Genomic DNA, 25165 nt, shown 5'->3' on the forward strand with positions numbered 1-25165 from the left:
TTGGTGATCACACAGGAGGTCAAGATAAAAGACATGGTGAGCTGATTTTTTTCTCTACTTCATTAAAATACATCCAATGGGTTTCTCTAACTCAGATGTTGCCAAAAAAATGGAAGCTTCCAAACACATGACATCATCATATGGGCTGTCCAGAATTGTTTTAAGGCATAGTAATTTTAGTGTTTGTAAACTTTTGACTATGCAGTAAGTAATAAGAATGCCTTAACACATTCTCTCTCATTATTCTGGCATTTGGCAAATATTAATAATAATAATAATGTAATCCTAGTTGACCTAAAACAGGAAAGGTTTATTCTTATTTCATGTCATTTATTGAGAAAAATAAGCATTTGTGTCTTTTTATATAGTGTATATAAACTTCTGGTTTCAACTGTATGTGGAAATATAGGGCAGCCTAGCTTACATTAACGGGAACACGTCAGGTGATTCATTGATTCATGCTGATCAAACCATGGACAGCATGACTTGTAACCTGGCTGATGATTGCAGCCAGGTATATTTTTCTCTGAAACGCTCCGGTGCTTCTCAGAACGTATAGTTAGAAGTGTAACACTGAGTCACAAATGTGATGCTGAGTCACTACTCACAGACAAGTTATGAGATAGGGTAGTCAAGAGGTCCAGGGTTAGATACCAAGAGAGTTTGTCATAAACAGACGGGTAAGACAAAGGCATAGTCACATCACAGTCCAAGGTCAGGATGGTAGCATTTGAAAACATGAGCTAGGCAAACGGATGGCAAAAAGGCAAGGCCCAAGGTTGGGTAGCAAAAGATCGATAACAGATATCTGAAAAACAAGACGCACACATCACAGAGCTAAGACTACGATTGACAATCAATTACTAACAGCAACTAAATTGCCAGGTAATCACACAAAATGAAAGACACCTGGAAGAAACTCAACACACCCTTGCTCTGATGGGCAATTGGACTGACTCACAATATTGACAGCTGAGCAAGCTCCTGGCTCAGATTGGACGGCTGAGTCAACACTCTCAATACTAACAGCTCAGCACACCCCTGCTCCAGAGTGGACAGCTGAGCTGTCACTCAAAATACTGACAGCTCAGCACAACCCTGATTCTATAGGACAGATGAGCTGTCACTCACCACATCTGTGACACAGTAAGTGGTGGAATTATGACAGAGCATGCAACTGGGGACTCTAGCTTAAGAAGAGACTAGTCCAGCTCCACCCCATCTGGTTTTTCTCTACTCTACAGAAATATTGACAGGTCTCTACCTCATGTGTGCAATGGGGGCACTGTTCATGGTCACCTGGCAGCTCTAAAGATGGCTAACACGAACAGGCTTGGCGCTAGCTACTCCATTTTCCATATTTTAGGAGTTGCTGTAGAATTTGTCTTTTAGCCCCTTTAACAAGTATCTGGACTTACACAGAGACCCCTAGACTGGGACCACAGAGTTAGCAGCTGTTCAGCGGTGCCAGCTGCCAAGATGAATTGTCTAGTAGCTAGGAGAGAACTAGGAGATCAGTAGTCACCAAACTAGCCCAAGTCAAAATTAGGAATGTCTACTGGGAATTCAAACAGGATGCTCAGAAGATTACTGAAGCTAGTCAAATTATAAGTGGAAATGTACAGCAATCTTTCAGGAGCTTAAATAGCTTGCAGCCTACCACCCCTAAAGACCCCACAGGTGGATGCAATTACTGACAAAACTTTACTCTTGATATAGGTAGGGAGGAAAAAAACTAATTAGAGTAAAAAATATTGTTTGAAGATAAAAATACATTTTATTGAGACAAAGTGGTAAGAGGTGGCACTAAAAGCAAGAGAGTACCTGCACTCATGTATAAAGCACAATGATACACACAAGTTATAATAAATATAGATACACAAATACTGTGAAAAAAAACATCTTCAACCAGATGAAAGATAACACAATCTGAAAATACATATAAAAAAGTATATATACAGTATATTATAGATACACACTTGTGGCAACCAACCAATTGTATTATTAAAGTACACTGCAGATGTATAAACAAGTAAATATATATGTACAATAGTCAAGAATACACGATTATATCAGATGCAAAGGATATATGAATGAGTCTGAAAGACAATAAGGTGGTCCATCAGAGTTGGACATGTAAAATGTGCCTGTGAAAAGAGGATGATCAGATGGATCAAGGACTGCAGAGAAGGTAGAGGTGCAGTGTAGGGGAAGGAGAGGAGGGGGAGAAAGGCGATGGAGAGAGGTGAAAGAGGCTGTGGGCGCAAAGGTTATGCAGCTGTCTGTGGGCACAGATGTGCAGGCACATGGGTAGGCAGACACATGTGACAGCTGACTGTATGAAGGTGGTTATCTCAGATCATAAGACGAGTGCAGGAATGTGCACCGACACACGTTTCGGATCAAGTCCTTTATCAGGGAGTCTGGGGGTTCCCATAGGACACAGAACTTTGTCACCTTGCATCGCCTGTATAAGAGTATGGTGGCATCTGGTCACAGAATCAGAAAACAGAAAGGGCAGGCACCAATACAGGTGTCACAATGTGTATGTCATGATCTGTTCCAGGGTTTAGTCCTGTCTGCTCTTTTTCTGTGCGGATCATATCAAGGGTTAACTTTGCTCTGCCTCATTCTGAGCTCAGGTTTGCTATTTAGCTCCCAGGCATCCTGCTGGTGGTGTCAGCTATAGTTCTGTCTTCGGCGTGTGAACCTGACTCTGGTAACTCTTGATTTGTCCTGCTGTGATCCTTGACTTGTCTCATGTATGTTTACTCCCTCTGTCTGCCCTTTTCCCATCGTTTCTCTGTTTATCTGCTTGATTCTCTGATTCCTGACTTGGCTCATATTTAGTGTTGAGCGATACCGTCCGATACTTGAAAGTATCGGTATCGGATAGTATCGGCCGATACCCGAAAAGTATCGGATATCGCCGATACCCGATACCAATACAAGTCAATGGGACACCAAGTATCGGAAGGTATCCTGATGGTTCCCAGGGTCTGAAAGAGAGGAAACTCTCCTTCAGGCCCTGGGATCCATATTAATGTGTAAAATAAAGAATTAAAATAAAAAATATTGATATACTCACCTCTCCGGAGACCCCTGCACCTTACCAGAGTTAACCGGCAGCCTGCTTTGCTTAAAATGAGCGCGTTTAGGGCCTTCCATGACGTCACGGCTTTTGATTGGTCGCGTGCCGCTCATGTGACCGCCACGCGACCAATCACAAGCCGCGACGTCATTCTCAGGTCCTAAATTCCTAAAATGAGGAGTTTAGGGCCTGAGAATGACGTCGCGGCTTGTGATTGGTCGTGTGGCAGTCACATGAGTGGCACGCGACCAATCAGAAGCCGTGACATCATGGAAGGCCCTAAACGTGCTCATTTTAAGCAAAGCAGGCTGCCGGTTAACAGCGGTAAGGTGCAGGGGCCTCCGGAGAGGTGAGTATATCCATATTTATTATTTTAATTCTTTATTTTACTCATTAATATGGTTCCGATACCGATTCCCGATACCACAAAAGTATCGGATCTCAGTATCGGAATTCCGATACCGCAAATATCGGCCGATACCCGATACTTGCGGTATCGGAATGCTCAACACTACTCATATTCAGACTCGCTTCTGTTTTCTGACTTTGTCTTATCCGTTTCTGACCACTGCTGAACCTCCTGGCTTGTTATCTGACCACGTTTACTGCTTATTCTTTTTGAGTACTCCTGCCTCTGATTGTATTTTGACTCGGCCTGTCTGACCGCTCTCTCGCCACTTGGTGGTGCTTGTGCTGCTGCTCTGTGGTGCTTCTCTGTGTACGCAGTCTCCCTTCCCTCTCAAGCTCCTTCTGGTGGAGGTTGCGTTATACTGCACTGCAGCAGCATGACAGTGTACATAGGTGGGGACATGTCAATTAACTGAATATTCAAAGAATATTGTCACAGATTTACTGCGATAGATAGGAGCCAGGAGATTACAGCATCTGATTCCTCCTACTCCTGCACTATTTAGAAGCACTTCATCTTCATATTAAACTGTGCAGGTTTCTTTTAGCAGTGCAGGGTTTAACCTGTTCATTTGAGAGCTCTTGGAAGCTTTCCTGAATTAACGCTCTCAGCTGTTCACTGTGAGCCACTGCCCTCTCCTATATATTCTGGGCCGTGGCAAGCACTCATTGGCAGAGGTAGCTTCATGCTGCACGGTTAGGAGATGCTGGTTTGTTGTTGTTGTTTGAGAAGGCGTTTGGTGGATTTATTTTATCTGAGACTGGTGCTAGATTTTGGTTGTGTGCTAATTCCCTTCCTTCTACTACTTTGGTTTTAACCCATTCTCCGCTCCCTGTGTTTATCTTTGTTGTTTGTTTGAGTATATTTGTATGATTGGTATTTTCCTTTATCACTGTTTGCATTACCTTGTTAGTTTGGTTGGTGTATTAAGGTATACTACTACTCCCCTCTACCCTGGGTGTGGGAATGGTACAGACTAAGGGCGGATTCAGGAGCTATGTAAAGGTACATGGCCCTGGCATCTTTGATATCAGAGGTAATCCGGGGAACAGGGCACGCTAGGGCGCCCCTAGTCTTAGGGTACACGGAATGAGCCTTGGACCCGGGACACCTGACAACAGAATCATGACAAATATTTTCTCTGAAATGCTGGAGCGTTTCAAAGAACAGTATATCTGACTCAAGCAGCAATCATGCAGCCAGGCAGTGATTACTGATATCTAGGCTTGGGCAATGGATTGACAGGTCCACTTTAACTCCTGCATTTGCAGCCAATAAGATCAGTACACAATGGACACATTTTAACAGATTACATGACTAAATAGAGTCACCTTTTTATCCACAATGTTAAGAAAAATTTCTGTAGCACTCTCGTCACAATCTTTTTATGCCTTTATTATATCCAATTTAAAATGCAAGTACAGCATTTTTTAGCCCAGTAATAAGTATGGATCCCATTAAAACAATATAATTTAACTGAAATGGTTCATCCCAGGGGCATCTATATATATAATTGTCTAAGGGTTTTTCCGTCTGTCTGTCTGTCTGTCTTTCTTTCTTTCTGTCTGTCTGTCTGTCTTTCTGTCTGTCTGTCTGTCCTGGAAATCCCGCCTCTCTGATTGGTCGAGGCCTGGCGGCCTCGACCAATCAGCAACGGGCACAGTATCGACGTAGATGCCATAATGGTTGCCATGGCGACGATGATGTCATAAAGGTTGCCTCGACCAATCAGCGACGGGCACAGTCTGCCGCGAATTCTGGAATCATCATTGTCCATTTACTACGGGGACATGCATATTCTAGAATACCCGATGCGTTAGAATCGGGCCACAATCTAGTTTATCATATTTATCATATTTTCTTTGCACAGAATATGTGACAAATTATGATCAGAGGTAGCCCAACCTTTGAGACCCCACCAATGCTGAGAATAAGGTTTTAAAATTACTAAATAAAAAGATCAGTAACACTTGTGACTGATTCCCTCTCTTCATTTATTTGGGTAAATGGAAGCTTTAGAGCACATCCATTATATCTACTCCCATAGACAGTGTGTGAAATTGTGGTCATGGTTTTGTACTGCAGCTGCAATTCCACAGGAACCACAAGACTGCTGCCATCCTTGTGTTCAGCATGGCTGTGATCAGTTGACCCCACTGATTGTACTTTTATTCTCTATCCTGTTGATAAATAATAAATGTTTGCAAAATAACCCCCTTAATAGGAGCGATTTCAAATTGCGTTCTTGCCCATGTTCAGTGTTCCCATCAGGGTTTGCGTATGAACCGCAGTAAAACGGGTGTGGGGCATATTTACTGTAATGATGCCAACAGAGTCAATAAGGCTGGTTTCACACTTGCGTTTTGATCTGCAGCGTTTTAGCGCTAAAAAACGCATGCGTTTTTTCTATACTTAACATTAAAAACGCATGCGTTTTTTTAGCATGCGTTTTGATGCGTTTTCGGCAACGCATGCGTTTTTTGACGCGTGCGTTTAGTTGCAGAAATGCAACCTGTAGTAATTTCTAGCGGCGTTTTTTTGCCGCAAAAAAATGCATGCGTTTATTCGCGGCAAAAAAAGTATTGCTGTCTATGTAAATGCATGCCTTTTTAAGCACATGCGTTTGCTTGCGTTAAAAACGCATGCGTTTTTATAGAAAAACACAAGAAAACCCAAGAAAAAACAAGAAAACCCTAACCCTAAACACAAGAAAAAACAAGAAAACCCTAACCCTAACCCTAACCCTAAACACAAGAAAAAACAAGAAAACCCTAACCCTAACCCTAACCCTAGGGTTACTAGGGATCCTAACCCTAACCCTAACCCTAACCCTAAGGTTAGGATCCCTAGTAACCCTAGGGATCCTAACCCTAACCCTAGGGATCCTAACCCTAACCCTTAGGGTTAGGGTTAGGTTCCCTAGGGTTAGGGTTAGGGTTAGGATCCCTAGGGTTAGGGTTAGGATCCCTAGGGTTACTAGGGATCCTAACCCTAACCCTAACCCTAACCTTAGCTATTTCTGTTTATAGTGGGTTTTCTAGTTGATTTTGATGATTGGCAGCTGTCACACACTTCTCAGCATGCATTTAAAAAACGCAAACGCAGGAAAAAACACATGTAAACGGCAAAACGCCGCGTTTTTTTTCTGCATGCAAAAACGCATGCGTCTAAAAAACGCAGCATTTGCACGTGTTTACATGCGTTTTTTCACCACATGCGTTTTTTTTTAAAACGCTGCAGATCAAAACGCAAGTGTGAAACCAGCCTTAGAGCTCTGACGTGTATCATTTTTGGGTAAATGCACCTACTGGATGCAGACTCTCAGATGCAGTCAACGATGTCTGGGTGTCCGGCTCCACTAGGTGTATACGCCCAAAAAAGGTGCACATCAGAGCACATGTTTAGAATCCTGTCATTATCATTTATGGTTTTCACACAGTACTCACATCATAAGGAGAATTGCTGGTATGATTAATCCAGGATTTGCAATGGAACTAAGAATTTTGGCAACAAAAGGTGGGAAGTCCATTTCCATAGTTTCTTGGATTACGTCAAACATTTTCTTCTTCCCACTGGGAGTAAAAAAGTGTTACTTTTCATATACAGAGAAACATTATAATCTATAACCTATAAGTAATATGCTGATAATATCCTTTATTGTAATAATGTGAGCAAGTTAACAAATGTGGTCATGATTAATAATTCCTAGACAAAGTATCAAATAAAATTGCTCAAAATTAAGCAAACCTGATAAAATGATTGTTTCCATTTGGCACATCTGCCTTTATGTCATATATCAAGGTATATGTAATGTTAACCAATCAGTTTACTAGCATGTATTTGACCACAAGTACTGAAAATTAGCAACTTGATACTGTATATTAGAAGTAGGGTCTTAAATATTACTATATATCATGTAACTTATATGTTAGTTATTTGATTGTCTATTTTATTTAATGCAAAGTCTGACATGACAAAAACTGCAACATACATGGTTACCTATATACTTAAAGTGGCTGGCTGTTTTAGAAAATTAATTTCCAAATACCCTATTAGACAGTTCAGAAGCAAAGTCCCTGTTGATGACCCTGAATGAAGACTGACTATATTGTACACTGTTTGGGTGCACGGTAGGGCTCAGAAGAGAAGGAGCACCATTTGACTTTTCGAATGTAAAATTTGCTGGCATAATTAGCTGACACCATGTTGTGTTTGGAGAGCCACTGATGTGCCTAAACAGTGGAAACCCCCATAAAGTGACACCATTTTGGAATTTAGCCCCTTCAGGAAAATTATCTAGATGTGTGGTGATGACTTGAAACCCCGGGTGTTTCACAGAAGTTTGTAATGTTGAGTCTTGAAAATATAAACAAAATCTAATTTTTCCCACAAAAAATGTTTTTTAGATAAGAATTTTGCATTTTCATAAGGGTAACAGGAAAAATTGCACCTTACAATTTGCTGTGCAATTTCTCTTGAGTCCACCAATGCCCAATATGTGGAGGAAAACTACTGTTTGGGTGAACAACAGGGCTTGAAAGGGAAGGAGCACCATTTGACTTTTTGAATGCAAAATTTGCTGTAGTAATTAGCGGACACCATGTTGTGTTTGGAGAGCAACAGAGTTTATAACGTTGAGCTGTGAAAATAAAAAAAATCAAATTTTTCCCAATTTTACAATTTCATAAGGGTAACAGGAGAAAATGGACCCCAACATTTATTGTGCAATTTCTCCTTAGTAGATCAATACCCTTATGTGGTCAAAAACTAGACACACTGCAAAGCTCTAAAGGGAAGGAGTGCGATATTACAATGCATATTTTGCTGCACTGGTTTGAGTGTGTTATATCACACTAGCAGAGCCCCTGAGGTGCCAGAACAGCAGAAGCCCCCCATAAGAGACCCCATTTTACAACCTACACCTCTCAATGAATTAATCTAGGGGTTCAGTGATCATATTAACACTACAGGTGAGTCACAGATTTTTATACCATTGGGCAGTGAAGAAAAGAAAATCATTTACAGTGCTAGCACTGATCATGGGCGTTGCTGCAGGGTGTCAGTTCTCACATAGAGCTGACACCCACATCTGATTACAGCGGCGCTCAGAGTGAGCATCGGAGTACATATATGGTGGTTTGAGGGAACGCAGCTCCCGGGGCGCTGTGTATATTCGTCACATGCCAGGAAGGGGTTAAACTTAATACTAATAAAATAACTAAATATTGTGTCTTATAACTGTAGCATAATTGGCAGTAGAAGGTCAGAGATGCAGCCAGCTATTCCCTGCAGCAATCACATATCCAAGTTTCCGCTGAAAGCAGAGATCATAAGCGGAGGGTACCAGTGAGGTGAATATTACTTATTTTTACATACTATGAGTATTTTGTAAAAACATTTTACTCACCAGACAACCATTTTCCAAGTCAATGAAAAGAAAAAAATATACCAGTAATTCTAGTTGGTCATAAAACACAAACAGCTCACTGCAGCTTGAATTACTGCACATACTTAACAAAAGCATTAACGCATCTGATTTTTATTGTACCTGAAAGGTCCACAGTCAAATGAGGGCGGGAGAGACATGATTGTGTAGGCTACTGGCAGTAGACTCAAGAAAAGGATGAGCAGAAGAAGTCCCATATAAAAGTTGTTTGATTTAGATGCTTTAAATACACGTTCATGGGGGACGTTACTACTCATAACAGCCCAACATTGGAAGTACATAGAAGTCAGTAATCTGAGGACATTGATTCCTATCAATCCAGGAGCATAAAAAGAGCCCATCCTGCAATGAATGAAGATAAAACATAGGTACCCAGTAAATACCAGCAAACATTCAGATGATTGCACAAATTATGGACTATTCACTTATTTAATTGTAAGCCAAAGTGGAGGATCAATGAACATGAATGCATTGCGAATGTACAACATTTGGAACTGGTGATTTGCTTTCATTTGAAGGTATCATAATTGCTAAACTGATCTGATGAGTTTTAATACATTTTGCAATTACCTTTGAAAATGTTTGAGATTGATGTGAAGATGAAGACATGCTTATTAAAATAATAAGCATATGATGTTCTCAAAACAATGGAACAGCCACCATAGAGACCCAGAAAAAGAAAATTCACTCAAGTTTTAAAACTAAGCTAAGGCTGGGTCACCTAGCTGTTGGTAAAACTGAAGCAGTCATGTCCAGAATTTATGGGCATAAGTGGCACTAAGAGTTTCATGTCATGGACTATGCGTGTGTTCTTCCATGATGTGGACTGTGAGTGTGCTCTTCCATGTTTCAGATGGGTGCAAAAGCTACCTGCTATTACATGCGTTAGTCTGGTCCAAAAAATGGACCTGGCTAATACTAGCTGCGATTTTTTTCTCTGCAAGATCAGATGGTGATAATTTTAAGTTATACAAGTAACCATTTAGCACTGAGTGTTGACACTGTAGTTTTATAAACTAATAATAACAGAAATTAAATTTGTTTTTAAGGCTTTTGTATAATTTTTTGTTACATTTAGGTTTTCTACTTTTTTCTGATGCTGAATAATAAATTGATGTTAAAGAATGTAAAACATACACTGCTCAAAAAAATAAAGGGAACACTAAAATACCACATCCTAGATATCACTGAATGAAATATTTCAGTTGTAAATCTTTATTCGTTACATAGTGGAATATGTTGAGAACAATAAAACATAAAAATGATCAATGTAAATCAAAATGAATATCCAATGGAGGTCTGGATTTGGAATGATACTCAAAATCAAAGTGGAAATTCAAATTACAGGCTCATATAACTTCAGTGGAAATGCCTCAAGACAAGGAAATGGTGTTCAGTTGGGTGTGTGTTGCTTCCATGTGCCTGTATGACCTTCCTACAATGCCTGGGCATGCTCCTGATGAGGCAGAGGATGGTCTCCTGTGGGATCTCCTTCCAGACCTGGACTAAAGCATCCGCCAACTCCTGGACAGTCTGTGATGCAATGTGACGTTGGTGGATGGAGCGAGACATGATGCCCCTGATGTGTTCAATCGGATTCAGGTCTGGGGAACTGGCAGCCCAGTCTATAGCTTCAATGCCTTCATCTTGCAGGAACTGCTGACACACTCCAGCCACATGAGGTCTGGCATTGTCCTGCATTAGGAGGAACCCATGGCCAGCCGCACCAACATATGGTCTCACAAGGGGTCTGAGGATCCCATCTCGGTACCTAATGGCAGTCAGGCTACCTCTCGTGAGCACATGGAGGGCTGTGCGGCCCTTCAAAGAAATGCCACCCCACACCGTTACTGACCCACTGCCAAACTGGTCATGCTGAAGGATATTGCAGGCAGCAGATTGCTCTCCACGGCATCTCCAGACTCTGTCACGTCTGTCACATGTGCTCAGTGTGAACCTGCTTTCATCTGTGAAGAGCACAGGGCACCAGTGGTGAATTTGCCAATCCTGGTGTTCTGTGGCAAATGCCAAGCATCCTGCATGGTATTGGGCTGTGAGCACAACCACCATCTATGGACGTTGGGCACACAGACCATCCTCATGGAGTCTGTTTCTAACCATTTGTGCAGACACATGCACATTTGTGGCCTGCTGGAGGTCATTTTGAAGGTCTCTAGCAGTGCTTCTCCTGTTCCTTCCTGCTCCTTGCACAAAGGCTGAGGGAGTGGTCCTGCTGATGGATTGTTGCCCTCCTATTGCCCCCTCCATGTCTCCTGGTGTACTGGCCTGTCTCCTGGTAGCGCCTCCAGCCTCTGGACGCTAGGCTGACAGACACAGCAAACCTTGCCACAGCTCACATTGATGTGCAATCCTGGATGAGCTGCACTACCTGAGCCACTTGTGTGGGTTGTAGAGTCCGTCTCATGCTACCACAAGTGTGAAAGCACAAACAACATTCAAAAGTGACCAAAACATCAGCCAGAAAGTATTGGTACGGAGATGTGGTCTGTGGCCCTTATTGAGTGTGTCTTGATAACTGCCAATAATTTCCATTTGTTGTCTATTCCATTTGCACAACAGCATGTGAAATTGATTGTCAAACAGTGTTGCTTCCTAAGTGGACAGTTTGATTTCACAGAAGTATGATTTACTTGGAGTTATATTCTGTTGTTTAAGTGTTCCCTTTATTTTTTTTGAGCAGTGTACATACATGTAGTAGAAAAGATGCGCACTCTGCGACAGTTGCACGTGTGACGGCTGAACGGGAGAATCCAAAGAGTCAGTATAGATGATAAGATGCACTCATAAATATGTTTCAAATTATGCTTATTTTCATTGCAAAATTATTTGTTTAGCCACTTGTACATTTGTACTGGGCATTAATTTATGTACATCTTTATTTAGCGATGTTTGAAAAAGAAATCAGCTGGTTCAAAATGAAACCTACCACTATACCTATGCCTATATGTGTTAGGGCTAGCGGAACGCACCTAATAATTAGAGAAAACGAATAAGGTGCGTTCGCAGCCCGGGGTCCACCATGCAGAGTTGGAACCTGCTGCTAAACAATGACGGACTATATGGCGGTACAATGAGGATACACACGAGTTAGCTTCACCCTGTGTGAAATAGGCGAACCTTGTTGTGTCACAGGGCCACAGTACTGCATGTAACAAAACTAAAAATTTAATAGCACGAGAGTGCATGCGATGCCGCACTGGTGGACGCCACTAACCACCCAGACTTGGGTTTGGAAAGCGCGGTGATAGCGCACGGCGCCGCACTGGCGGTCACAGCAATAGATGCTGTTTGTGTACCAATGTTGGTTACAAGTCAGGCGCTAGATTACAATCAACCTCCTTACGTGAGCATTCAAACACAAGGGAGGGGATCATTAATGAGCTACTTTCACTCACAACACACACACATAAACAAGAGTATACTAGCGCATGGCCGTGCGGCCATGCAAAGCTTTTATAGCTGCAGCATGTACAGGACCTTCCCAGAAGGACCAATGGGAGGCTGCCACAGAAGTTGAGCACCTTCAGGATCTTCCTGGAGGACCAATGGGATCTGCTGCAGTATCTGAGCATGTGACCCTCGATCTCCAACAGGAGATCTTGCCCTGGGCATGCTCAGATGGGGAAAAGCAGGACTTAGTCCCAAAAGCGTCTGGCTTCAATGGCAGAAGCTGGAAAAGCAGCAGTAACCCTTTGCACAGAGTGAGACTGAGCAAGACGCTGGGATCGATGTCTCCGCTGAGCAGGCTCCACTGCGGCTGATGCAGAATGAGAGACCACAGCAGACATGGTTCGAGATTCCCCCTGTGCAGCAGCGGGAACTTGACTCTTAACAATATGTCAACACCGCGGTGAATTTTGCAATAAAACTAAGGACAATTTGAAGCATATTTGGGAGTTTTGCTGATCATTTATCCTAATATATATATTATATATACACACAAACACACACACACACACACACACATACACAGTCATGACCAAAAGTGTTGGCACCCTTGAAATTGTTCCAGAAAATGAGGTATAGAAAATTATTGCCATTAAACATTTTTTTACACACATTTTTATTTACTTTGTGTTTATTGGAACAACACCAAAAATGATTAAAAAGAGGCAAATTGGCTAAAATTTCAAACAAAACCCCAAAAAATGGGCAGGACAAAGTTGTTGGCACTGTCAACTTAAAATTTGATTGAAGACCCTTTCAAACAAATAAATGCAATCAAATTGCATTATCTGTACACAGTCAAGGAACCCAGTATAAGAGGCAGCAAAACAACCCTAGAACATCTTTGAATATCAACCATATTTAACAGTAGGTACTGTGACTTTTTCTTTGTAGGCCTCATTCCTTTTTGTTAATCAGTAGAATGATGTGCTTTACCAAAAATCTCTATCTTGGTCTCATCTGTCCACAAGATGCTTTCCCAGAAGGAGATTTTTGCTTACTGACGTACATTTTGGGAAACTTCAGTCTAGCTTTTTTATGTCCTGTGTCAGCAGTGGGGTCCTCATGGGTCTCCAGCCATAGAGTTTCCTTTCATTCAAATGTCGACAGATAGTTTGCACTGACACTTATGCACCCTGAGGCTGCAGGACAGCTTACACTTCTTTGTAACTTGATTGGGACTGCTTATTCACCATCAGGACTATCCTGTGTTGCAACCTGTCATTATTTTTTCCCTGCCATACAGGGAAGTTTACAACCCATGGAGATTAGCTACAGTGCCATGGGTTGTGAACTTCTTGTTTATGTTGTGCACTGGGTACAAAGGAACATCAAGATCTCTGGAGATGGACTTGTAACCTTGATATGGTTGATATTTTTCAACAATTTTGCTTCTCAAGTCCTCCAACAGTTCTCTTCTTTTTCTGTTCTCCATGCTTAGTGTGGCACTCACAGACACACAATGCAAAGATTGAGTCAACTTCTGCCCTTTTTATCTGGTTTCAGGTGTGATTTTCATATTGCGCACACCTGTTACTTGCCACAGCTGAGTTTGAATGAGCATCAAATGGTTGAAACAAGATTGTTTACCTACATTTCTGGAAACGTGGAAATATTTTTATATTTGTGGGTTTTGGGGAAATTATATCCAAATTTCTTTTTTTTTTTTCAGTTTTTTTGTGCTGTTTCATTACATGCAAAGAAAATAAACATGTATAATCAAACATGTGTAATTACAATAATTTTCTCAGAGAAATATGTAATTTTCTGGAACAATTTCAATTTTGGCCATGACTAATATACAGTTGAAACCAGAAGTTTACATACACTATATAAAAATACACATATGCATGTTTTTCTCAATATCTGACATGAAATCAGAATAAACCTTTCCCGTTTTAGGTCAATTAGAATTACCATAATGATTAATATTTAATATATTTATATATAAAATGCCAGAATAATGAGAGAGAGAATGTTTTAAGGCATTTTTATTTCATACTACAAAGTCAAAAGTTTACATACATTAAGATTACTATGCCTTTAAACAATTCTGGACAGCCCATATGATGATGTCATGTGTTTGGAAGCAACATCTTAGTTAATTGGAGACATACCTGTGAATGTATAATAATGCACACTTAAAACACACTGCTTCTTTGTATAGCATCATGGGAAGGTCTCAAGAAAGAGGCCAATATATCAGGAAGAGAATTGTGGACTTGCACAAGTCTGGCTCATCCTTAGGTACTATTTCAAGATACCTGAAGCTGCCTCGCTCATCTGTACAAACTATTATACACAAGTTCAAACAAGATGGGAATGTCCAGCCATCATACCGTTCAGGAAGGAGACAGGTTCTGTGTCCCAGAGATGAACGTGCTTTGATCCGACATGTGCATATCAACCCAAGGACAAAAGCAAAAGACCTTGTAAAGATGATGGCAGAAGCTGGTAAGATTGTATCAATATCCACAGTGAAACGAGTACTGTATCAACATGGGCTGAAAGGTCACTCTACCAGGGAGAAGGCATTACTCCAAAAGAAGCATAAAGAAAAGCCAGATTACTGTTTGCAAATGCACAAAGTAACAAAGACCTTGATTTTTGGAGACATGCCCTGTGGTCTGATGACCCTAAAATTGAACTTTTCGGGCATAATAACCATCATTACATTTGGAGGAAAAAGGAAAAAGCTTGGAAGCCTAAGAACACCATCCTAACTGTGGAACACGGGGGGGGCAGCATTATGTTGTGGGGCTGTTTTGTTGCAGGAGGGACTGGTGCACTTCACAAAATAGATAGTATCATGAGAAAAGAAGATTATGTGGCAATATTTAAGCAATGTCTCAAGACATGAGCCAGGAAGTTAAAGCTTGGACGGAAATGGGTCTTCCAAATGGACAATGACTCAAAGCATACTCCATATACCACTCCATATACAAGACCTCTGCCCTTCTTTAATAACCTCCCTCTCCAACATCACTGAAGGAGAGCTTACTCACCTCTTTTCCAAATCACACCTCACCACCTGTGCACTTGACCCCATCCCTTCCCACCTGCTCCCCAACCTCACTAACACGCTCATTCCAGCCCTAACCCATCTCTTCAACCTATCGCTCTCTTCTGGTACCTTCCCCTCTGCCTTCAAACATGCCACCATCACACCCATCCTCAAAAAAACTAACCTTGACCCAACTGCTATGCCCAGCTATCGCCCCATATCACTGCTCCCGTTTGCTTCAAAACTTCTTGAGCAGCATGTCCATGCTTAACTTTCCTCCCACCTCTCATCTAACTCTCTCCTTGACAACCTCCAATCTGGCTTCCGCCCCCACCACTCCACCAAAACCGCCCTGACAAAAATTACTAATGACTTAGTCACAGCCAAAGCTAACAGACAGTTCTCCATCCTCCTCCTTCTTGACCTGTCCTCTGCCTTCGACACAGTCGATCACTGCCTACTGTTACAGATTCTTTCTTCCCTTGGCATCAAAGACCTTGCCCTGTCCTGGATTGCCTCATACCTGTCCAACTGCACATTTAGCGTTTCCCACTCCCACACTACCTCCTTATCCCGCCCTCTCTCTGTTGGAGTCCCTCAAGGCTCTGTCCTAGGGCCCCTACTTTTTTCCATCTATACCCTTGGCCTAGGACAACTCATAAAGTCTCTTGGCTTCCAGTACCACCTGTATGCGGATGAGACTCAGTTCTACCTCTCTGGCCCAGATGTCACCTCTCTGCTATCCAGAATCCAGAAGTGTCTGTCAGTCATATCCTCCTTCAACTCTCGCTTCCTAAAACTCAATGTAGACAAAACTGAACTCATCATCTTTCCCCCACCTCATGCATCCCCTACCCGATCTATCTATTATGGTAAAATGCATCGCGCTCTCTCACGCACCTGAAATCCGCTGCCTTGGGGTAACTCTCGACTCTGCCCTGTCCTTCAAACCTCATGTCCAAGCTCTTGCCACCTCCTGTTGCCTCCAACTCAAAAATATTGCCAGAATCCATTCCTTCCTCAGCCCACAATCTACCAAAACTCTTGTGCATGCTCTCATCATCTCCTGCCTCGATTACTGCAACACCCTCCTCTGTGGCCTCCCAGCTAACTCTCTTGCACCACTCCAGTCTGTTCTCAACTCTGCTGCCCGGCTAATCCACCTCTCTCCTCGCTACTCCCCTGTTTCTCCCCTCTTCAAATCCTTCCACTGGCTCCCAATTCCCCAACGAATCCAGTTCAAACTACTAACACTGATCTACAAAGCCATCCACAACCTGTCCCCTCCCTATATCTCTGAACTAATCTCCCAATATCTTCCCTCATGTAATCTTCGATCCTCCCAAGACCTCCTACTCTCCTCCACACTTATTCGTTCCTCACACAACCGCCTCCAAGATTTCTCCCGAATATCCCCCATCCTCTGGAATTCCATGCCTCAACACGTCCGATTATCCACCACCCTCGGATCCTTCAGACGAAACCTGAAAACCCATCTCTTCAGGAAAGCCTACAGCCAACAATAACCGAGCCACCGCCTCACCATCGCCAGAGCCGCCGCCTCACCACCGCCAGAGCCACCGCCTCACCACTGCCAGAGCCGCCGCCTCACCACCGCCAGAGCCACCGCCTCACCCCTACCTTCTGTCTCTTCCCCACTATCCCATAGAATGTAAGTCCGCAAGGACAGGGTCCTCTCCCCTCTGTACCAGTCTGTCACTGTAAACCTGTTTACTGTAAACGATATCTATAGCCCTGTATGTAACCCCTTTCTCATGTACAGCACCATGGAATTAATGGTGCTATATAAATAAATAATAATACTAATAATAATACTGCCAAAATGGTAACAAAGTGGCTTAAGGACAATAAAGTCAATGTTTTAGAGTGGCCATCACACAGCCCTGATTTCAATCCTATTGAAAATGTATGGGCAAAGCTGAAAAGGCAGGTGCAAGCAAGGCGACCTACAATCCTGGATCAGTTACATCAATTTTTTTCAGGAGTAATGGGCCCAAATTCCCACCATCTATTGTGAGAAGCTTGTGGAAGGATATCCCAAAAGTTTGACCCAAGTCATTCAGTTTAAAGGGAACGGTTCCAAATACTTATGATTTATTCTGGTTTCATGTTAGATATTGAGAAAAACATGCGTATGTGTCTTTTTATATAGTGTATGTAAACTTTTGGTTTCAGATATATATACCGTATATATATATATATATATATATATATATATATATATATATATATATATATATATATATATAATAACTGATGCATTACTCTTAAAAGAAAAACATGGAAACTCTTATCATAGTAAAAAAAAAATAATTAAGATTAATGCCACTTGGCACTTTTTAATATCAAAGTGCAATACACCAAAATACTGGAATCCTCTGACCCAGTGGTCAAGTGTAGGTAGATAGTGTCTGGAGCACGGCACGCATTTTGCTTTTTCTAACCTGTGGAGTTCTGATTCTTTAGGGGTAGGGAATGAGGGCAAAATTTAGCACCCCATAGAATTTGGTGCAATTAATTTGATGATTGAGATTGTGAAAAAAAACCTTAATGCTGAACACAGAAATACTGTTTTGAAATGCAGATTTCGATTTAAAAAATATTATTTTTCTTTGAGGCATTAATTCTTTATGGTAATTTTTGGAGTTAAAAATGTGGCAGTGTAAGTGGAAAAAAAATAATTTCAATTATAATTAAAAATAAGAAAAAGACCTAAAACATTTTTAGAAATTATATGATGGAAATGATATAGATAGATTAAATTCAAGTTATGAATATTAATTCTGCCCTTTGAAATACCCTAGAATAAAAATATGACAAGCAGGAAATTTTTAAGAGACAGTAGTTTTGCCCTTTAAAATCTTTTGGCTTTTGTCATCTAAGGTTACCACTTGATATGGAGTATGAGAGTTAGAAAGCATAGCAATTATTTTAATGAGAATACTATGTGTTTCTGTTTGAGAGAAGGGCGTTTGTGAGTTCAGCTGAAGGTGATAAATTGCTGTTTTTTATACTGCAGATAATAAGGTTATAACAAGGAATGCTTTATAATAAGTATTAATAAATAGAGTAGACTTCAGCGTACTTTATAACAGTATATACATGTGTGCTGTACCCTTGTTATTGTATCCTCAGGGTTATTTTTGGTTGCTTTTTTTAAAGTCTTTTATATTTTTATTGAAAAAATGTTTCATAAATGAAAGAGAAAGAAATACCAATTTGCTCATTTCTTTTTTTCCCATTAAGGTACCTTCACATTAAGCGACGCTGCAGCGATAGCGACAACGATGCCGATCGCTGCAGCGTCGCTGTTTGATCGCTGGAGAGCTGTCACACAGACCGCTCTCCAGCGACCAACGATGCCGAGGTCCCCGGGTAATCAGGGTAAACATCGGGTTGCTAAGCGCAGGGCCGCGCTTAGTAACCCGATGTTTACCCTGGTTACCAGCGTAAAATGTAAAAAAAACAAACACTACATACTCACATTCACGTCCCTCGCCGTCCGCTTCCTGCAATGACTGAGCGCCGGCCCTAACAGCACAGCGGTGACGTCACCGCTGTGCTGTACTTTCACTTTCACTTTACGGCACTCAGTCAGTGTGGGAAGCAGACGGCGGGGGATGCGAAGGTGAGTATGTAGTGTTTGTTTTTTTTACATTTTACACTGGTAACCAGGGTAAACATCGGGTACTAAGCGCGGCCCTGCGCTTAGTAACCCGATGTTTACCCTGGTTACCAGTGTAAAACATCGCTGGTATCGTTGCTTTTGGTGTCAAACACGACGATACACGCCGGTCTGACGACCAAATAAAGTTCTGAACTTTGTTCAACGACCAGCGACATCACAGCAGGATCCTGATCGCTGCTGCGTGTCAAACTAAACGATATCGCTTGCCAGGACGCTGCAACGTCACGGATCGCTAGCGATATCGTTTAGTGGGAAGGTACCTTTAGAAGTACAGCATTCAAAATAGCTAGTATCTTTTTAATCTCTTTACTGGGGTCTCACAAACTGGAACATGATCCTACATGGATTTCCTGGTAGTTAGACCCTCTACAAATATACAAGTAGACGCTGATCTGTTTAGAAACAAGTGCAGCAACTAAAACCAAAACAAATGAAAATATAGCAAGCATGGTAACAGTATAGCAGCTAGCCAATATGCTACCTTTAGAAAAAACGACCATGAAAACATGGTACAACTCTATATCAATTTTCTAAAATTGCAACAATAAAGTTAAAGCAGAACCATGTACACACTCAAAAAAAAGTTACATAAAGCATTGTAATAAACTGTTACGCAAGGAGACAAAAAGTTTAAATAAAAATTAGGTTTTAAATCTTAACATTGGTGTTACCTTTTGGAAGTTTGTGAATCTCTAAAGTATAAAGCGAATGGACTTCCCTATTTAGCAATTTACAATCATAATTTATGCCGCATAAGAAAGTATTGACTCTTTTGATGTTGTATTCTCATTTATATAGTCCCTCAAATGCATTTGTATGTCTGTTGGTCTGATATTGTCATTACATTGATGGCTCCTAGTTAATTTGAACATTTTAATATTTTATTTGCAGTTCACAAAATGGGAAACTTGCCTGGTACCATTTCCCTCGCTGCTGAAGAATTAGAGAGCGGGTTAATGTAATTTTGCATTGCCACGTGGGTCTCCCCATAAAGCCAAGCAGCAATGACATCAAACAGATTAGCATACATTGCACAGTGGTGGTCAGTACCTGGGCCATCACAGATCAGCAGTTCCCAGTGGAGCATAGTTTGTAGAGTAGAGTCTTTTTCCATTTCCAAAGTCACTGGGTCACTCTTCTATAACATGCAAGCTATTATGGTCAGTGGAGTCCACTCTCTCCTATAGTGTGTAAGCTCTTATGATCAACAACGCATTATCATTTTCTCTCTCCTGCAGTGTGTAAGTTCTTATGGTTAGTGGGGTCCTCTCTCTCGTTCTTTTGTAGGCTGTAAGCTCTTATGGTCAGTTGGTTCCTCTTGCTCCAATAGCGTGTAAGCTCTTATATTCAGTGGTGTCCTCTCAGACCCTCACTTGTAGAGTGTAAGCTGTTATGGTCAGCAGGGTCTCTCTCTCTCTTTCTCCTGTTGTGTGGAAGGTCTCATGATTAATGATGTCCTCTCTCTCTCCTGTAGTGTGCAAGATCTTATGATCAGCAGGGTTCTCTCTCTCTTTTGTAATGTGTAAATTCTTAAGGTTAGTGGGGGTCATTTCTCTCTCTTTATTCTGTAGTGAATAAGCTCTTATGGTCAGTGGGGTCCTCTCTCTCTTTTGCAGGGTGTAAGCTCTTATGGTCAGCAGGGTTCTTTTACTCTTCTGTAGTATGAAAGCTCCTATGGTCAGTGGGGACCTTTCTCTCCTCTCTCGCTCTCTCTTTCTACTGTAGTGTGTAAGTTCTTATTATCTAGATGGTCCCTATCTTTCTCTCTCCCATAGTATGAAAGCTCTTATGGACAGTAGGGTTCTCTCTCTCTTTTGCAGGGTCTAAGCTCTTATAAAAGTGGGGTCCATTCTCTCTTTTGTAGGGTGTATACTCTTATGATCAACAATGTTCTCTTTCTATCTTATAGAGTGTAAACTCTTATGATGAGCATGGTCCTCTCTCTTATAGAGTGTAAGCTCTTATGAATGGCAGGGTTCTTTCTCTATTCTGCAGTGTGTAAGCTCCTATAGTTGGTGGGGCCATTTTTCTCTCTCTATTTTCCCTGTAGTGTTTAAAGGGAACCTGTCACCCCCCTAAGGCGTTTGTAACTAAAAGAGCCATCTTGTGCAGCACAAATGCTGCATTCTGACAAGGTGGCTCTTTTAGTTATGATGCCTGCACACGCTGAAATAATCACTTATAAAATGTGCCCCCTCTTACCCTGAAATCGCCAGGGAGGCGGGTCTTTCCTTCCTAATCAGACGCAGCACAGCCATCACTCCGGGCCTGTGCGCGCCGGGCGCCGCCTCCTCAGCATTGTTTGAATCCTTCCCGAAGCCTGTGCTGTGTTGTTAACCCTTGGGCATGTGCAGTGAGCACTGCCCATCCTCTGTACTCATTTGCAGTCTAGCTGACTGCGCCTGTGCGGCTGCCCTGCCAGACATAAGACACTGCAGGGCGGGATGTCTGGCAGGGCGGCCGCACAGGCGCAGTCAGCTAGACTGCAAATGAGGACAGAGGACGGGCAGCGCTCACTGAGCATGCCTAAGGGTTAACAACACAGCGCAGGCTCCGGGAAGGATTCAAACAACGCTGAGGAGGCGGCGCCCGGCGCGCACAGGCCCGGAGTGATGGCTGTGCTGCGTCTGATTAGGAAGGAAAGACCCGCCTCCCTGGCGATTTCAGGGTAAGAGGGGGCACATTTTATAAGTGATTATTTCAGCGTGTGCAGGCATCTTAACTAAAAGAGCCACCTTGTCAGAATGCAGCATTTGTGCTGCACAAGGTGGCTCTTTTAGTTACAAACGCCTGAGGGGAGTGACAGGTTCCCTTTAAGCTGTTATGATCAAAAAAGTCCTCTCTCTCCTGTAGTGTGTAAGCTCTTATGGTCAGATGGTTCATCTCCTACTGTATATCGTCTAAGCTCTTATGATCAGCAGTGTTTTTTCTCTCTCTACTTTAGAGATAGCTCTTATGGTCAGTGAGGTCCTGTCACGCTGGGTGAGAGAGAAGTAAGGTGCACAAAAATGGAAAAGGGAGGGGGAAGACCAAACACTAGGGAAGGGGGGAGTGGAGACCCCTAAGCAGATCTAACAATGCTCTGACTGCCCTAAACATCCCTGAATAGGTTCCGCACCTATCGCTCAGCAGGACCCTAATCCCTGCCTGACCATATCGATAGGCACAAAAGATAGGGAGGGGACGGCATGTGCACTGGTCAGCCCCCACTACAACTAAAGAAAGAGTGGGTTGACAAACGAGGGGATACACTTAGGTTTAGAAGACCACCACTATGTCATGCCAGTAATCCTCCATGGGAACTCCAAGAAGACACTAGCCGACTCGTACTTCCAACCAGACAGAGGGAAATTGAGCTAAGGCCAGCACCCTGCTGAAGAAACCAAAATTATTTAAATCTTCAGCAAAGGTGAGTTAATTAGCAGCAGAAGGTATAGATAACTGTTGGGTCCTAGAGGGAGAAGGATATCACTCCATAACAGAAATGCAAAAATCAAGCAGGTGCTTGTAGCATTAATCGCAAAGACCTTCTACAGCTGGATCCAGAATGACTGTCTCTCACACCTGACAATTCATGACAGGTCCTCTCTGTTTTATATTCTTATATAATGTAATCTATTGTTCCCAAAGAATGTAAGTCTGCAAGGACAGGGTCCTCTCCCCTCTGTACCAGTCTGTCATTGTAAATTAATTTACTGTTAACGATTTCTATAACCCTGTATGTAACCCCTTTTCACATGTACAGCACCATGGAATTAATGGTGCTATATAAATAAATAATGATAATTTTAATAATCAGCAGGATCCTCTCTCTTTCTCTTATGTACTGTAGTGTAAGCTCTTATGGTCAGCGAGGTCCTCTCTCTCCTCTTCTCCATGAATATTTCACAAGCAATTACATGCTTTCCAATGTTGAAATTTGCTCCACCTTATTCACTACGAAGGGAACTTTTTGGGAAAACTCGGCAAAGTAGGTGAATTCCAATTTCAAAAGATTTGCTCATTTATATTTACAACTTAAGGGAGATAACAATAAGGGAAAAGTGGAAACAAATGTGCATCACAACAAGGTGACTGTACAAAATACAACATTTTATACCACTTATTGTGGCGTAACTTGAAGCTCATGGGCCTCAAAGAAAAATCTCCAACAGGACCCTTGAATGTCAACAGGTCTAAAGTAAGGTTGGTTTTATGGACCAAAGGAACCTTTTGGGTCCCGTAGGTGTAACAGCAAACCCCATATCTATTATAGTTGAGCCCCTGCTTGTCACTCCATTTTGAAGTATCCCAGTGGAGAACCTATTGTGAGCAAAACACAGCTTTTCATCACAGGAACAATATGAACATGAAATTAAAATACATAGGGTTTAAACTCTGTTCCCTGTAGCAAGCATTGAAAATTGTAGAAAAGAAAAACAAGATGGCCAACATAATATGAAAAGCAAGCAGAAATATAACCAAATCCCTTTGTTTTCCACACCATTTTCTGCAAATTACATTGTCATTAGTGTTGAGCGATACCGTCCGATACTTGAAAGTATCGGTATCGGAAAGTATCGGCCGATACCGGGAAAGTATCGGATCTAATCCGATACCGATACCCGATACCAATACAAGTCAATGGGACTCAAGTATCGGACGGTATCCCTGATGGTTCCCAGTGTCTGAAGGAGAGGAAACTCTCCTTCAGGCCCTGGGATCCATATTACTGTGTAAAGTAAAGAATTAAAATAAAAAATATTGATATACTCACCTCTCCGAAGCAGCCTGCACCTTACCGAGGGAACCGGCTGCCTTCTTTGCTTAAAATGCGCGCGTTTACTGCCTTCCGTGACGTCACGGCTTCTGATTGGTCGCGTGCCGCCCATGTGACCGCGACGCGACCAATCACAACTAGCCGTGATGTAATTTCAGGTCCTGAATGCCTAATTCTAGGCATTCAGGATTTGAAAATTACATCACGGCTTGTGATTGGTCGCGTGCCGCCCATGTGACCGCGACGCGACCAATCACAACAAGCCGTGACGTAATTTTCAGGTCCTGAATGCCTAATTCTAGGCATTCAGGATTTGAAAATTACGTCACGGCTTGTGATTGGTCGCGTCGCGGTCACATGGGCGGCACGCGACCAATCACAAGCCGTGACGTAATTTTCAAATCCTGAATGCCTAGAATTAAGCATTCAGGACCTGAAATTATGTCACGGCTTGTTGTGATTGGTCGCGTCGTGGTCACATGGGCGGCACGCGACCAATCACAACAAGCCGTGACGTAATTTTCAGGTCCTGAATGCCTAATTCTAGGCATTCAGGATTTGAAAATTACGTCACGGCTTGTGATTGGTCGCGTCGCGGTCACATGGGCGGCACGCGACCAATCACAAGCCGTGACGTAATTTTCAAATCCTGAATGCCTAGAATTAAGCATTCAGGACCTGAAATTATGTCACGGCTTGTTGTGATTGGTCGCGTCGTGGTCACATGGGCGGCACGCGACCAATCAGAAGCCGTGACGTCACGGAAGGCAGTAAACGCGCGCATTTTAAGCAAAGAAGGCTGCCGGTTCCCTCGGTAAGATGCAGGCTGCATCAGAGAGGTGAGTATATCCCTATTTTTTATTTTAATTCTTTCTTTTACACATTGATATTAATCCCGATACCGATTCCCGATATCACAAAAGTATCGGATCTCGGTATCGGAATTCCGATACCTGCAAGTATCGGCCGATACCCGATTCTTGCGGTATCGGAATGCTCAACACTAATTGTCATGTAGCATTGTAAAAATGTATTAAGTGTTTTTCAGGTAACGTTCAAGCATTTGGACAACATATGCCTATTCTTTTACAGCTTGAACACAAATGGACTTACAAAAGTAGGCACTTCTTATCTAGTCTATTTAAAAACCTGTGAGACCTTTAGTCTACAAGGCATCAAAAGAGTCAATCACCCTTTAAGTGGTTTTGATTGTTGCCATGAACAAATATGGAAGCCAGTTGGCTCTTTACCCTGGATACATGTACCCCAAGTGGATAAA

General features: G+C 42.2%; 1 protein-coding gene and 1 long non-coding RNA gene across 2 annotated transcripts in view; one reads left to right on the forward strand and one right to left on the reverse strand.

The window, feature by feature from the left end:
- Positions 1-25165, forward strand: part of LOC143782017 (uncharacterized) — a 150343-nt gene that overhangs the window by 85351 nt on the left and 39827 nt on the right. The window lies entirely within an intron of this gene.
- The window catches only part of LOC143782014 (transmembrane channel-like protein 2), a 279149-nt gene that overhangs the window by 57397 nt on the left and 196587 nt on the right, over positions 1-25165 (reverse strand). The window contains exons 13-14 of the mRNA XM_077269057.1: positions 9049-9288; positions 6947-7072 (exon numbers count right to left, since the gene is read on the reverse strand). Of these exons, the coding sequence (XP_077125172.1) occupies positions 6947-7072; positions 9049-9288 (366 nt within the window). The remainder of the gene's footprint in view (positions 1-6946; positions 7073-9048; positions 9289-25165) is intronic.

Source organism: Ranitomeya variabilis, chromosome 6 (assembly GCF_051348905.1).
Source record: "Ranitomeya variabilis isolate aRanVar5 chromosome 6, aRanVar5.hap1, whole genome shotgun sequence".
Taxonomy (NCBI): domain Eukaryota; kingdom Metazoa; phylum Chordata; class Amphibia; order Anura; family Dendrobatidae; genus Ranitomeya; species Ranitomeya variabilis.